General features: G+C 39.6%; 1 protein-coding gene across 1 annotated transcript in view; it reads right to left on the bottom strand.

Annotated features, from left to right (window-relative positions):
• Positions 1-5,125: 5,125 nt before the first annotated feature.
• The window catches only part of LOC143784890 (galanin receptor 2a-like), a 29,422-nt gene continuing 17,761 nt past the window's right edge, over positions 5,126-16,786 (bottom strand). Inside the window, exon 2 of the mRNA XM_077273517.1 lies at positions 5,126-7,222. Within this exon, the coding sequence (XP_077129632.1) occupies positions 5,782-7,080 (1,299 nt within the window). The 5' untranslated portion in view covers positions 7,081-7,222 and the 3' untranslated portion in view covers positions 5,126-5,781. The remainder of the gene's footprint in view (positions 7,223-16,786) is intronic.

The raw sequence follows: 16,786 nt of genomic DNA, 5'->3' as shown, positions 1-16,786 counted from the left end.
TTTCTTGAGAGCTTCTGCGTAACTCAGTGTAATCTCCAGTCAGTAGCTCACTCTCCAGCCCCCGCCGCCAAACCATAATCGAACTCCCGCTGGGAATGAAGACAATATAATTATCTTCTCGAGCTATTACTGCGATGCACATTCTGTATAATAATTATTTGTTAAAAATACTTGTTTTTTTTTTTACACTTTTCCTATTTATTGCACTTTAGCTATAGAGTAACTGATCTCTGGCGGAAGTAATCTGGAAGATTTATATAAAGGTGTACAATACAAAAATGGATCCTGTTAAAGGGTGTGTTCCTTTTTTTAAGAAGGGTCACTGATCATACAATCTGGGAACCAGCAGCAAATGTCCAATTCCCCTACAGCACTCCCACAGGGGAAATGGGGTATTACATAGTTCTTCTTCCTCCAAAGCTTTTGCCCAATGTTACCACCCCCAAGGAACACCCCCAAATAACCAAAATGGTTCTTCATGGGTGTGTTTTAGCTAAACTCCACCCAGTTGTGACTTGACTCATGCACCTGCCACAGCAGAATCATGACTACTGGCAAGTATGGGAGAGTGACTTGAAGCTCTTTGGCCACCAATGTAAAATCTGTCACAGGGCCCTAAGCCCTGAAGTCTGGTCTCCTCATATGACAGAGAGGATCCGTTGGGTCATCTTTAGCCTCTAAGGCCTATGTGCGACTGAAAACTATGCAACCCTATAATTATTTTACTTACAGAAATAATCAATGACACAATAGTTTTTTTTATACAAAAATTTATTCCATGCTCATGAAAAAATACGAATAAATACTATATGTAGTTTTATGACCTCATATGTTACGTGGACCTTAAAAGGTCCTTGAAAGTATAGGTTCACAATTTATACAACATTGGGTAATCTCACACTGTGTATTTTGGAAAATATTTGACTTATTGCCTCGGTTTACTTTATATACAAGAAAAGGGACTAAAAAATAATATTTTTTTATTTAAATCAGAAACCCCTTTAAGTGTGCGAAATGGTCTGTTCCAATTCAAACCCACAAATAGACTTTTGTATCCGACTGATTGCATCAAGGGAATAAACCAATACATGCAGAAAATGGGGGTGATGGGGTAAAATAATTTTAAAAAGTCAGATACCAGGATCTTTTTCATTTCTGCTTTGAAATGAAAAACAATAAATATAAAAACAGGATGTTTAAAGCCATTTCTTTTAGTTTTCCTTAGAATTACCCAATTATTATTTAAAATAGGAAGCCGTACTTTAACGAGAGCCTTTTATTAGAATATGCCTATTTAATTATGAAGATATTACAGCTCAGCTCTATTGAACTGAATGGGGTTGAGCTGCAATACCAGGCACAACCTGCAGTCAGATGTGGCACTGTTTGTGTAACAAATTAACCATATGTTTATTTTTTTCACAACAGCAAGAGAACGGTAAGAAAAACTATAATATATGATATATATCAATGGTACCATTACTTTATAATAGTCATTATATCTTATTTTTATATATTTTTTACATTGTTATGACAGATATCAAAAAAGTTTCTTTGCGTTTCATAAAATATCTTCTCTTGGACTCTTCTACATGCACCCAAACTATAGATTTGGCTTTATCATATATATTATATCTCTATATACATTCATATAAAGGGCATAAATAATCCCGCATATGGTATAAAAAGCGAGTAAAAGATTTATCACTCAGAAAAGCAAAAAGAAAACTGTACAGAACATTTAAAATATTAAGTTAAGGGTTTTCTAACCATGAAAAAAGCTTGTAAAGTTATATAATATAGAAAACGTCATAGCCAACTTCTAGGGCAGACACAATCTGAAGAGTGCTAGGGATGAGCTAGTGGATGTTCGGGTTATGGCACCCAACCAAACTTTAGTCTAAAAGTTGCTTCTGGAACCAGAGCTATACCCGAACGTCAACCAGAACCCGAACCCCTTCGAAAACAATGGGGACCCAAACTTTGGAACTGGGGAAAAGAAAAAAAACTCACTCTCTCTCTGCAATGGACTTCCGGGAGAGGTCCATGCTCGGCATTAATCACCCAACACTAACTTTTAAGTTCGGGTTCACTCATCTCTAAAGACTACCCTTCTGCAGGAACAATATATAGACTCTTTGCAGTCCAATTGTTCATCTTTATGTACAATTCCACCTGCGTTGGTGCTGCATGTGGACCCTCTTACTTCTTGGACCCCTGTGCAGCTGCACAGGTTGCACCAATGGTAAGTGTGTCCATGCTCAACTCATCGGTACCCCGCAGATAATCTTATACCTTCTACTCACATGACTGCTAGAGCCAACTACTGGTTGGGTGGTCATGTGGCAAGTTGACAGCCAAAGTCTCTGTAGTTCCCTGTAGATGATCAAGTGCCGTCTAGCCAAGGGACCACTGCAGCAAATCACTGACTGACTAACCAGTAAACTGCAGGTTGCACAAGAACTGGCGGGCTACCGGGAAATATCAAAACCAGAATGGTGGAATTATAAAATTGAATATGACAGTATACATATATTACTTTACAACTTTCTGAGATGTTTTAAGATTTTTTTTTCTTAGATGAACAACCCCCTTAAAGGTCAGGTAGCAGATTAGGGTATGCTGCTTTTACAATGCGTAGCAGTATGAAGTCATTGTGGGTTGGGGTTACACTTAGTTTAAGAAGTGCTGTGCATGCTCTTTCTCTCTTGGACACATGTAGAGCGCGGATTCAGATTGTGCAACCTTCATCACTGAATATAGACCGCCATGTTTGTTGGGTTGTCACTTGTGCAAATGGTTATCCATGAGTGGTCAAGAATATTAAGCGTAAACCAATCCTTCCCGTCACCTTAATCTAGTCGTCCCATGCAAGACAAAGTGTAAAGCTAGTCATGCTCGTTAGATAGCTGTCATACACATGCATGCTCGGCTAGGCTGAGAGTACACTGTGTGTTGTCAATGGGGAGACGGGAATAAGTCACTTATCTCCAGTATATGGTTATATCCAGTGAAAGCAAAAGCTTGAGGCAAGTCAAAATTCTATCATCATGGGATGCACATTGAATAGTTGGCTGATCCCACCACCATTAATCTGACATACCATAATTAAGACCCCAGATGTATGTTATTATTCCATTAATCCATGAACTACACCTTAACCAGACATTGTTTCTTTTTGCTGGAAGGGTTCGCTTGGAAGGAAATAATTGGAGAGTGTCCTGCTGCTGAGAATCAAGGTGATCAACTCTATGAAGGAACCAGGTTACAAGTGTTCAATTACCCTGCACTGCCTCCACAGGTCAAAAGAAGCATTGCAAGTCTCTTATTGAAAAGCAATAGGCTGTTGGTGTACCGCATGGGGCTGCCAAGCCCTCCAGTGGAAGAGACGCTCTTTGAAATACCTTTTTTACTTTGAAAAACCAATCAGGGTCTTGAATGGGGAAGTCGCTATTATCCCAATTATTCTCTAATAAGGTATTTGAAAATTAGTTTTCTGGTTCACGTGTTCTAATTCTTGTAGACGGTATAACCTAAGCACATAGAGCTCCTGTAAAAATCACACCTTTAGTGTTCTAATCACTGCCTCCATGCTGTATAAACTAAAGATTAAGCAAATAAGTTGATTAAAGTGCTTGGTGCACCCTTGGCGTGACCGAGAGACTCAGTACACCATATGACATACTGGGTTTGCATGCCCTGCCTCCTTCACTGGTGATTGACAGCACTGGCTGGTCAATCATGAGTGACGGAGGACGTACATGCCAAACTATTGGGTGGAACACTAGACTGACCCATTTGGTTACACCAAAAGTACACTGAGCACCCTAATTAACATATTTGATTAAACTTCACTTTCTGCAGAATAGAGACAGCGAATAGAACACTAAAGGTGCCATTATTCTAGCGACTATTTCCTCTGCAAATCTATGTGGTTAGTTTATATTGTCACTTTTGGCTGACGGACTCCTTTTATTATTCTCATTTTCATGAAATAAATGTCTATTTTGTAACTTTATTCTTTCTGCAAAATGAACATATATCATGAAGTATACCCTGCCATGACATACACTACTGTGCAAAAGTTTTAGGCAGGTTTGGAAAAATGCTGCAAAGATGTAATGCTTTCAAAAATAGAAGTGTTAATAGTTTATTTTTATCAATTAACAAAATGCAAAGTGCATGAAGAAAAAGAAAAACCTAAATCCAATCATAATTTGGTGTGTCCACTGTCCACCATTTACCTTCAAAACAGCATCAATTCTTCTAGGTACTTGAACTTGCACATGGTTTTTTAAGGAACTTGGCAAGAAGGTTGTTCCAAACGTCTTGGAGAACTAATCCCACACTGACTGGAGGATGTTGAAATCAGAAAGCAGTACAGTTATTGCTGTTCTCAGATGCTGTATTAAACTCATCATTGTGGCCTGGTCTCCCTACGATCAGCGAGACCAGGCGGCACTGATGTGAGGTGGAGTCAGCACCCGCTGTGTTTGTATATCGTGTATTAAATAAATAAATAAGAAACGACGTGAGATCCTCTTTCATTTTCCTAGCCAGCTGAAGGAATACCGAAAGCTGGGGGCTGAAGTTAATATTGTGGGAAAGAGCCAATAGCCATAAAGGTTCCCAGCATATCAATATCAGCTCACATCTGTTTGCTTAGCATTTACTGGTTATAATCTGGGAGGGGACTAATATTCATGGCCCCGTCCCAGCCTATTAATAACATCCCGCAGCTGTCTGTTTAGTCTTTGCTGGTTAGTAAATATAGGGATGACCCCAAGAAATTTCTTTTTCAATTTCCTCACTATAATAACCAGTAAAGACTACGCAAATATCTGTGAGCTGTTGTTAATATGCTGGGAACCTTTATGGCAATTGGCCCCTTCCCAGAATATTAACATCAGCCCCCAGCTGTTGGCTTTCCCTCAGCTGGTTAGGAAAAGGAAGGAGGACCCCACGCAGTTTTTATGTATTTATTTACTTAATACACAATATAAACATTCAGGGAGTGCTGACTCCAACTCACATCAGCGTCACCTGGTCTGGCTGATCGCAGGGTGATCAGGCCACAATGATGAGTTTAATTCAGCACCTGGGAACAGCGATAACTGTACTGCTTTCTCCAAGGCGCTGGTACATGTGACATCGATGACACACGGATGTCATCCGTGTCTCATCAGTGTGCATGTGGGCAGCCTGCATTTCATCCGTGATCCGTGAAAAAAGGACATGTCTGTGCACCACCATTGAATACAATGGGTGTGCGTGTGTCCATATTTGCAGTTCTTAAAAAACGGACTGCATATGGACATAAAAAACGGACGCGTGAAGGGGGCCTTTGCAGCATTTTTTCCACACCTGCCAAAAATTTTTACACAGTACTGTACATTACGTATTTCACATACCAAGAGTATAAATAGTGAGAAGACTACAGTACGTAGTATTCACATCGTTTCCATATTGGATCATTTGCATTGGGTTCAGTTACTTTCTCTGATAAATCGGAAAGTGATCTGTTCGTTCGACCCATCTGAACTTGTTTGATCAATTCATTTAAGTCAGATTTATTTCTTATGTCTACCTAGAGTAGCTGGTAGGTAAATTAGACATGATAATTGAAATACAGTAGAAGAAGTCAATGTATGGACAATGAAATGTCACTGTTTTGTTCATGGATCTATAATGCAAATTGTAGTCGTTAGTGGAAACTCTTGCACAATTAATCTTTACAGGAGTGAATGACCATTGACACTCGTAGGTCAATAAGACCTTTCCCTAGGACAACGAATGAGTGCTAATATCAGGTGTTTCACTCACACTGATCTCAGGATAACAGTTTTCACATTTATCCCCCATCGATAATGGACAGTTCAGTTTGGACCTTTTAGTGGAATGTAAAGAGTTCCTGTAAGATAACAGCTTGGGTATTGACGTTGGAGATCCATCAGAAAACGAGAAACTAAAGAGAGAAACCATCCGATTGTGGTACATACTCTTCATGTGCTTTGCAGACCGGTAGAGATCACCAACAAAACAATAACATATTGGATTAAGACTAGAGTTTGTCAGTCCTAGCCATTGAGCGAAAGGCCTCAACTGAAGAATCCAAGTTGATGGCGTATCATCTTGAGATGGTTCTGGAATATTAAAGTCAATCCAGATATCCAACATGTACACTGGAAGCCAAGAAGCCGCAAAAAGCGACACCAGGGCAACCACCATTTTGGCAATTTTTTTCCTAATTTTTAGTCGGGACACTGGTAACGACTGGTTCCTGGAGTCACAATCTTTAAAATTACCTGAAGAGCTCCATAGTTTACGTATTGTAAGGAAGCAAATGATCAAATTGAATAGAACAGGTAAGCAATACAAAGAACAGAAGAGGAGGAAGTTGTACGCCTGCTTGAACATGACATCAGGCCAGACCTCTGTGCAAATTGGGGAGACCAAAGGAAGTCCTTGGGCGATCTCAATCTCATCTCTTTTATTCATAAATATTAGAGGCAAGCAGATACTGGAGGATATAAGCCACACCACCACTATAGAGCCGTAGATTTTCTTCTGGGTGAAAAAGGATCGTGCATTTAGTGGGTTATGGACATTATAATACCTATTCACACTGATGACCGTAAGACTTAATACACTTGCCGAAACAGATACAGCTTGGATAAAGGGTACTGCCCTACAGAGGAAGTCTCCAAATACCCAAGCTTTGTAGATCAGGTTGCCAACTGTGATGGGCATACACACACAGACCACCATGAGGTCACAGATGGCCAAATTTATAAGGAGACTTTTGGTGGCGCTCAAACTGGATGTCCTACCAGTCCGTTTCCTAGTCAACACTTTAATAGACATTATATTGCCAATGATGCCCACGACAAAGGACACGATGTACATGGCGATGAGGCTTATAGTCACTGGTTCCTTAACAAAAAGGAAAAGCATTTTCTCCAACTCCTCAATATCCAGTTCTTGACTGTCATTTCCAAAGGTCTGCATGGACTGATTGACCTTATTGAGGAAATCTCGAAGAGAATAGTTGTACATGTGTGTTTGATCAGAGGAATTCATTGCTTCCTTTAGGCTGGTGAACAGGTCGTTGATAGTTTTAGCTCAAGATTTAATTGGGAGAATTTGGTATCACCTCCTACTGTTCTGTTCTCTTCAGACGCTAAATATGGTTTTTGCATGATGCGAACGAAAAAGTCCAACTCTGAAAGAGAAAGTAAAATAAATATGGATTAGCAGTTGTTATTTTTAATGCACGTTAACGAAAAAGGCAGTGTACATCTGATGAAAGAGAGGTAATAAATTGTGAGTACTTGACTTTCAAGGGCCGCTCTATAGATGACTCCCTCTTCGAAGTCTAGGAAATTTATTGTCAAGATAATTAAGAAATTATGAGCAAATAAAAATTAAGTGTCAAGATAAAACGGATTGGAAACACAGCTGTACATGCACATCCCCTTGGATTTGTAATGTACAGAGCACACATAGTATTATATATTGTAGATTCACCAACGTGTTGCCATCCATCCATTAGTATGTGTCTTGAGTAAAATTGTAGGAGAAATAGTACCTTCGACTACAAGGAAAGTTGACTAGCGCTCTGTTCACATTGGCTTAATGGCTTCTCCTTGACATGTTGGTGCGGTGGATCCAAATGGTAACCGCTATAGGGTCCATCGGGGGGCAACAGTGTGAAAAGAGCCTAAGGTCCCTTAAACCTTTAGTAGCAGTTGAGCATATTCTCATATATTTTAATGTCATGATGACTATGAAAAGGCCAGAAACGCATCGGGTTTTATACGGCTTCCTTGGATCCCTGTTTTTAATGGCTTGATAATAAACTCGATTTTAATGTTGGATGGTTGTGCCGGATTCCTTCCTTCCTCATCCTCATATTTTCATATAATCAGCCGCTATCTCTCTCAACTCCCCCTCATACACAGGAGCACTCGGCTCACGTGTTTTTAATTGGGAGAGGGGAATAAACCACTGCCAGACGCCTCTGGTGGCAGCTTCTCTCCTATGGGACCCAAAGAATCAAGTTGGCTAAATCCAAACTATCTGAGAATTATCTCCCTGCCATAATTTTTCGGGGAAACGTCGGGATGCTCCTATACATATTAGATGGTCCATCGGACCCTCTGAAATTGCAGGTTCAGACTAATTAAATTAAATGGCCATGCAATAGTTTTGGGGCAATGCCAATACCCCAGGTGATCAGTAATCTCCCAACTCGCAGCACGCACTGATAGTCTGAGCCTATAACTTTCAATTACAGCATACAATGTTCATCAGGGATAAACTGGTTATTTTGGGCATTGGAGAGTGTCCATTTATCCCTAGATCTGTATTCCACCAAAAGGGATTTATGGCATTTAGAAACCCTTTAAGGGGGTTATCCAGAACTTTGAAGAAGTTGTCCACTACTTGGACAACTTCTTGTCATACCTCACGCTTGGTCCCATAAAATAATAAAGCTTATACTCGTCTGCCATGCTGACACCGTTCCCGCGGTGTTGGTACTCCATCTCCCGGGGCTCCCATGTGGTTGTTGTGACACGTGATGCTGACCACCGATCACAGATGGCGTCACTGTCCCCACCTTCTGTTGAATTGATCATGAAGGGGAAGTCTGAGATCAGCTGCAGCCCGGACTTCCTCTTTATGTTCTATTTGTCTGAAGGCGGAGACAGTGACACCAGCGCTGATTGGGCACCGGCGTCAAGTGTCATAACAGCAGCACCAGAGCCCCGAGACCACAAGTGCCAACACCACAGAAACAGCGCCGGGCCAGGAGGTAAGTATAGGCTTCATTATTTTATGGGGACCAAACACTTGGATCAAGAAGGGGTTGTCCTAGTAGTGGACAACCCTTTTAATTTTTTTTTTGAATGGGGCTAAGAACTTACAGACAGGAAGTTGCTAACTATCTGCCTATTCTTCTGGTTGACAATCTCTGCTGGTTCAGGCGTTGAATCTCCTGCTTACTGTAACCTCACGTCTTCAGAGCAACTTTTTCTTTTCCAGTCTGCTCTATCGACGCCTCACCACTGCTGATGTCAAGCTGATTGACAGCCAGCTCTCCGCAGATAGGTAGCGGGGATCCGGCAGTCAATCAGCATAACATCGGCAGTGATGCCCCGTCGACAGAGCGGAAGAGAAGAAACTGCGTTATTGATGTGATGTCACCGAAAGCAGGAAAATCAACATCAGGAGCGATCAGTGACTGCTATAAGCTGGGAGAGATCATCTCTGGGCAGAACAGGCAAGTAGTTGGCAAATATCTCCCCATAAGTTCCTACACCATTGCAAAAAATAAGCAAAGTACCAGATAACCCCTTCAAATTGCTTGAGAGTGCCGCATCCTCCTTTGTGCCCACTACCCAGTGATGGTGGGGACATTATGCTGCAATTTGTTAACCCAACAGAGATGAATGTTGTCATGCAGAAAAGTCATGGCAGACATTTCTGAGGCTGTTCCAGGCATCTGAATGGGATGTGTAAAAATCCATCCACGTGCTGCAGAATCAACCCTACTTTGGTGCATGGGATGGATTAGCAAACATAGAAAGATTTGCCACAAATTCCTTGTGGGTATCCTGGTTCTGGGGTGGTTAATAAGATTTATCGACTACTACTAAAGACTTATCTTTGTTTGCCACCACCAGGAATATTCCTAGAGTAGATGTCTATATCAAATAATAGAAAAATAATGTGAGATCGCCATAAAATAAAAGCGTAATGACTACGGCGTATGAACACGCCATACTTGCAATGTTAATTATGATTTTCTCTGGATAGACGAAGCATTAATATTTTTAGTTTAATCGCAGGATACATACAGGATTGATTAACACAGAAGCCCGACATCGAGCGGTAGGCTACATACATGAGAGCTAATAGTCTGCAACAAAAGAAAATATAGAATTCCTATATACATGTAATAATTAATGGACAGAAGGGGGGTAAAAAAGAAATCAGTTGGCGCCCGCTGGTACAGGTTCCTCAATGTTGACTTAATTAACTTACTGGACATTTCTCTATCAGTGAAAGTAATCGGGCTTCACAAGTCATTAATCCAGAAAATCAGAGGCAGATATAAGTACATCGCTCCTCTGTCGTATGATGGACTACTTAACTGTATGGTTTCATCTCTCATCACTGGTCTGTGGATGGAGGTAAAAAAAACAATAAATCCAGCCCTACAGATTACATAATGACCGCCCTACATCGATATACAGTGAATTATTAGAGATGTGGCCTTCCTTCTCTCTTCTCTTGGCTCAATATATACTGAGAGATGATAAAATAAACCTTCATTTGCAATACTCTGTTGGGAGATGTTTATGCCACATGTGTCTATGTGTGGCCACCCACTGGTTGACATGTGAATTGCAGCCTAAGAAGAGTTTTCGTAGAATGTTGAGATATTTGAACTTTTGGAAGGGGATATCCAGGACTGATGTTTTTTTAACTTTTTTTCAGTGGGGCTAAGCACTTATCAGTAGGTAGTTGCTGATCTGTTCTGCTGAGCAACGATCTCTCCTGGCTCAGAGCAGTCACTGACAGCTCCCGGCGGTGATTCTTCTGCTTTCTATGGCGTCACGTTGCCAAAGCAGTGCCCTCTCTTCTGCTCTGCTCTATTGATGAAGCAGCACTGCTGACATCATGTTGACTGCTATCCGGCTCCCCGCTTCATTAGGTTGAGCTGGTTGTCAATCAGCATGACTTTGGCAATGACGTTCCGCCAACAGAACAATGTGGAAGAGAAGGACCTGCTTGGTCAATGTGATGTTAGAGGAAGTAGGAGAATTGTCGCCAGGAGCAGTCTGAGACTGATCAGAGCCAAGAGAGATTATTGCACTGAATAATCCATAAGTGCTGAGCCACATTGGAAAAAAAATAAGTCCCGGATGACCATTTAATAAAAACGGGTAGAAAGGACAGACCTATCTAAGTCTATTTAAAATATAACCCCTTTAAAACCCTATATCCCTCTATAATATATCACAAATCTCCATTTCAAAATAGAGATGTCATACAACAGTCTTTCTCCTTTTTTTAAGCTTTCATGATTAAGCAGTGCATGTTGCCTTAAAGGAAACCTAAAATAAGTCTGTGCAACATGGAGAGACAGTCTGCTATACAGGAGATTGAAATTACTGCATCCATTTCTTTATATGTAGCTACCTGCACATAACATTGACCTATGTCAGACAGCCATATTATGTCTATATTTAGGGTCCACATTACACATGCAATAAAGTTAGAACACCGTAGGACTCATTAGTGATAAACTTTTGGTACATTAGAACTTTGAGTACTGGTCCTACATTGTTAATAAGGACCATCGGGTGAGGACTTGGTTGAGGCATGCTCCACATACTATACTTTCCGCAACAAGTGGCTCCTGTCGGTAATCGGTATACAACAAACAACCAAATGCCATGTTCACGTACGGCGGCATATAGTAATGCATTAGTTAATTAAATCCAACTTTTACAGATAACATTGGGGGTGATGATGCTTATACAGTTTAATGAGATCCGGGTCAGTCAAGAATTGCTGTGTCATGGGGAAATGATAATTAGGAAAGCATTGTCTCCTGTTTGCCATTCTGCTGCCATCCTCTTGTTTTTGGTCACTTGAATAATTCATAGATAAACTAGTTCTGCATCGTCGTAACACTGAATCTCATTTCGGGGAGGCTTTTCCTAAAATCCAATGTTTTAAGAAATAACTCCTTATTCCCTGATAGATTAATTAGTGCATCTCTAGCCAAACAAATTCAGAAAATTAGTATGAAGAGGGCAGAAGGGCAGTTTCCCAGGGGCCTTCGTCAACTAATTTCTTCCACCACCAAAATATTTAGTCCTAACAGCCATTTATAGGAGTTTCTAAGGTTGAGTTGTTCACATCCCAATGGTGAGTTAGTTTTCAGTTTTGTGATGAGAGCAGAAAGCTGAAAATCGTGGTGTACCGGATCCATCACATGATCGGCATCTTAGTTGCCTGATGGATTCCATCGACGCTTGGGTTCCGTCGATTTGATGCAGTATTCTTCTTGTCAAATGTAAAAGAATCTGGTTCAAGATCTTGGTAGTGGATGAAATCTGATATTTCCTCACTAAGTGGAAGAAATATCCTACTACTTTTCCCATATGTTGTTGATACAGTCAGTTTGGCAGTGGAAAACCAAAAAGGATCTGATCTGTAGAAACATCTAAATTCATCATAAGTTTGCAGTAGTATACAGTCCTAATGTAATGGCACTGCTGCCCATACATAAGTGGTCATATAGCATAGCATGTCTTCCTCTAAGTTCAATACGTTATTAAATTAAAATACCAAAACAAAAACATGAATGTAAAAGTAACCACAAATAATTAAATATATCCAAAGACTATAAGGATATATATATATATATATATATATATATATATATATATATATATATATATATATATATATATATACACAGTGGGGCAAAAAAGTATTTAGTCAGTCAGCAATAGTGCAAGTTCCACCACTTAAAAAGATGAGAGGCGTCTGTAATTTACATCATAGGTAGACCTCAACTATGGGAGACAAACTGAGAAAAAAAAATCCAGAAAATCACATTGTCTGTTTTTTTATCATTTTATTTGCATATTATGGTGGAAAATAAGTATTTGGTCAGAAACAAAATTTCATCTCAATACTTTGTAATATATCCTTTGTTGGCAATGACAGAGGTCAAACGTTTTCTATAAGTCTTCACAAGGTTGCCACACACTGTTGTTGGTATGTTGGCCCATTCCTCCATGCAGATCTCCTCTAGAGCAGTGATGTTTTTGGCTTTTCGCTTGGCAACATGGACTTTCAACTCCCTCCAAAGGTTTTCTATAGGGTTGAGATCTGGAGACTGGCTAGGCCACTCCAGGACCTTGAAATGCTTCTTACGAAGCCACTCCTTCGTTGCCCTGGCGGTGTGCTTTGGATCATTGTCATGTTGAAAGACCCAGCCACGTTTCATCTTCAATGCCCTTGCTGGTCAAGCTCATCAAGAGAATGCCAAGAGTGTGCAAAGCAGTCATCAAAGCAAAAGGTGGCTACTTTGAAGAGCCTAGAATATAAGATATAATTTCAGTTGTTTCACACTTTTTTGTTAAGTATATAATTCCACATGTGTTAATTCATAGTTTTTATGCCTTCAGTGGGAATGTACAATTTTCATAGTCATGAAAATACAGAAAAATCTTTAAATGAGAAGGTGTGTCCAAACTTTAGGTCTGTACTGTATATATATATATATATATATATATATATATATATATATATATATATATACACATATATATATATATATATATGTATATATACTGTATATACATATATATATATATATATATATATATGTATATATATATATATATATATATATATAGTGTTGCCACTCTTGAAATTGTTCCAGAAAAGTATTTGTGCCGGAAAATGTTTGCAATTACATGTGTTGTTATACAGGTGTATATTTCCTTTGTGCATTTTGGAACAACACAAAAACACCGAGAGAAAAAGGCAAACTGGACAAAATTTAACAAAAAAAACCCAAAATGGGCCAGACAAATCTTTTGCCACTTTTCCAAAACTGTGGGTAAACAACTTTATTTCAAGCATGTAATGCTCGCTCAAACTCACCTGTGGCAAGTAACAGGTGTGGGCAATACGAAAATCACACCTGAAACCAGATAAAAAGAGAAGAAGTTGACTCAATCTTGGCATTGTGTGTCCACACTAAGCATGGAGAACAGGAAGAGAAGAAAAGAACTGTCTGAGGACTTGAGAACCAAAATTGTAGAACAATATCAACAATCTCAAGATTATAAGTCCCATCTCCAGTGATCTTGATGTTCCTTTTCCACGGCGCGCAACGTAATCGAGAAGTTTACAACCCCGGCACTGTAGCTAATCTCCCTGTATGTGGACAGCAGATAAAAATTGATAAAAAATTGCAATGCAACATAGTCCAGATGGTGGATAAGCAGCCCCAATCAAGTTCCAAGGAAATTCAAACTGTCCTGCAGGAAAAGGTGCATCAGTGTCAGTGTGAAATATCTATGTAAATCTCATGAATGGTGTTGAGAATTGACTAATAATAAATTGGTGTCCTATGCTATATTTATGCTGATACTGATAATAGTGTGAATAACTTTTGAAAGTTTGAACTGGGAAACTTTGTAGCCTTCTGCCCCCCAGCTATGACTTGGCACCATCTGATTTCCAGCTTTTACTAACCTAAAGACATACATTTGAGCCTTACACTTCCAGACAACATCACAAAAAGTCCGAAATTGGCTACAGTACAATGTTTTACCCTGCAGGGATCTGACTCCTTGGCTGACCACTAAGGCGAGCGCTTCAGCAGAAAAGTCAAATAGACTAAACATGTGTTGAGTAAGTAATTCAACATAACTCCATTACATTTAAAAATAAAGGTAAGGAATCTTAGTTTTTTACTTTTCCTTCTGCAAATTATTCATGCAGGTGGCAAAGTCATATTCACATAGCCGATATGTTGCTTAGGCCACGTTCACACGTTCAGTATTTGGTCAGTATTTAACCTCAGTATTTGTAAGCCTAAACTAGGAGTGGAACAATCAGAGGAAAAGTATAATAGAAACACGTCACCACTTCTGTATTTATCACACTCTCCTGGTTTTGGCTTACAAATACTGATGTGAAATACTGTGTGAATGTGGTAACCCCTTTAAATCCTTTGACATTCTGCATGAATTGTAAATTACAGGTGTACATCTATCATGCGTCTGGGTTTTAGCCCGTCAGCCTGTGCTTTGTGGTTGAGCCACAGCAGATACACCTTTTCCCCAGGTGTTTTGTTTTGGTTATCCTTACTTCAGTCTTTTTAGGGTAACAGGTGTTTTCATTTACTCATTTGTCTGCTCTATCACCTTTCGGGTGCAGCTTTATATACTTTGCCCCTGCTGGTATTTTATGCTGGTGATTTGTATGTCCAGCCATACAGATGTAGTTCAATCAATTCAGTGAAATTCCAGCTAGGGTTTATCTTTTTGCTGTCTCTATTTCTTTACTCTGTACCTATCTTCTGCTTCTTTTTCGGAAGTAGGTGGAATATTATCTAACTATATATACTTTATATTGTATTTAGTAGTTTGGTTTTACTCACTCTGGGATCTCTTTCTATTTCAGCACACTTCCTTTCTGTAGGTAATTCACACTCTGCTCTGCCCTCCGGTTCTTTAGGAGGAACGTGAAGCGCTCGATGGTCTTTCAGGCAGCATAGGTCCAAGTTGCCATAGTCTAGACTATGGTTAGGGTTATCTAAGCTCATGCCAATGCCACTAGAGGCTGCAGAGTCAGGATATCTAGTCTGTACAGGAACCAGCAGGGTCAGTTGAAGTTTTTAGTCTGCTACCTATTTTTGCCGAGAGAGTTGCTACACAAGCATAACAATATCTATTTGAAAAATACATATTGGACTTAATCTAAGACCTTTGGACATACTTTAATCCGTAGGAATGTGTCATAATATGATCATTCTTTAGTACTGAGTATACATAGTATTTTTGCAATATCCAAAAAGAATGAATTTTTGCAAACAACGCGCCTAAGCATTTGTGCAGTGGAAATTTACCTTCAGAAGTTTGTTTATGCTTCTAACACACTGTGACCCCTTTCCCAGCTCTATTATCTCTAAAGAACACTTTTTTCAATCAAAAAAAGTCTTTAGTAATTTAATCTTTTGGTTGAGTAATCTAAAGCAATTTTCACAAGATGAGAGCCCTTAAAATCCAACCTTTTAGTTTAAATAACACTGCGGCATCCAATTCTGAGGACTAGAGATAACTGCAGTTTTATGAAATCTTCCACTTGCAGCTCTACAAAAAAAAAGGATGTGACACTTGATACCGTCTAAAAAAAGAAAGTTTTAACTTTTTAAACTTTTTTTTTTCTTTTCTATCTTTATATAATATCATATCTCAAGGTTCACATAATGGTTAGGGATTACGTTCATTGCACCATCAAACATAAAGTATGTCTCGATCCGCCTCTCTACAGTTTCCTACATTGGCCCTTACTCCCATAGCTAATAAATCTACTGTTACATGGCTTTTTTATATACATTTCTATAAATGCATGTTGTAAAAGCAATGTTATACTTGTGTACCCCAACCAAACACACACATCTGCATTGGGGTTTTATGCTTTCTCCATTTTCGCTTCAATATTCTCTGTGTAGCTCAAATCCTGAAACAGATCTATTAAAGAGGTTGTCCACTACTTTTACATTTATGCCCTATCCTCAGGATAGTTCATCAGTGTCTGATCGGCCGGGTCTGGCACTTGTCACCCACCCGATCAGATGTTATCGGTTCCGCCGGTGTCCGTAAGTACTTACTTGTGGAGCTTGACAGTCTACTTGTAGTGGCTGCCGTGGGTTACTACACATCTGCCTCCTATTGAATTGAATAGGAGGCGGATGTGTAGTAACCCACGGCGGCTACTACAGGTAGATGACCAAGTTGCCGCTGTGGGTTACTACACATCTGCCTCCCATTCAATTCTCACGGATGAGAAAATCATCGGATACTACTCGCCAGCGTGAGTGAGCCCTTATAATGGTCTCTTGATAAATTTGGTGCATCTTTGCTTGTCATAAAAACAAACCTTCTGCTATAAGCAAGCGTAAGATATTGGAGATCGGTGATAGATCAGACATTGAAATTGGTAATAGAAAACGTAAAGATAG

The sequence above is a fragment of the Ranitomeya variabilis genome, chromosome 7 (genome assembly GCF_051348905.1).
Source record: "Ranitomeya variabilis isolate aRanVar5 chromosome 7, aRanVar5.hap1, whole genome shotgun sequence".
Classification (NCBI taxonomy): Eukaryota; Metazoa; Chordata; class Amphibia; order Anura; family Dendrobatidae; genus Ranitomeya; species Ranitomeya variabilis.
This window is presented reverse-complemented; position numbering and strand designations above follow the sequence as displayed.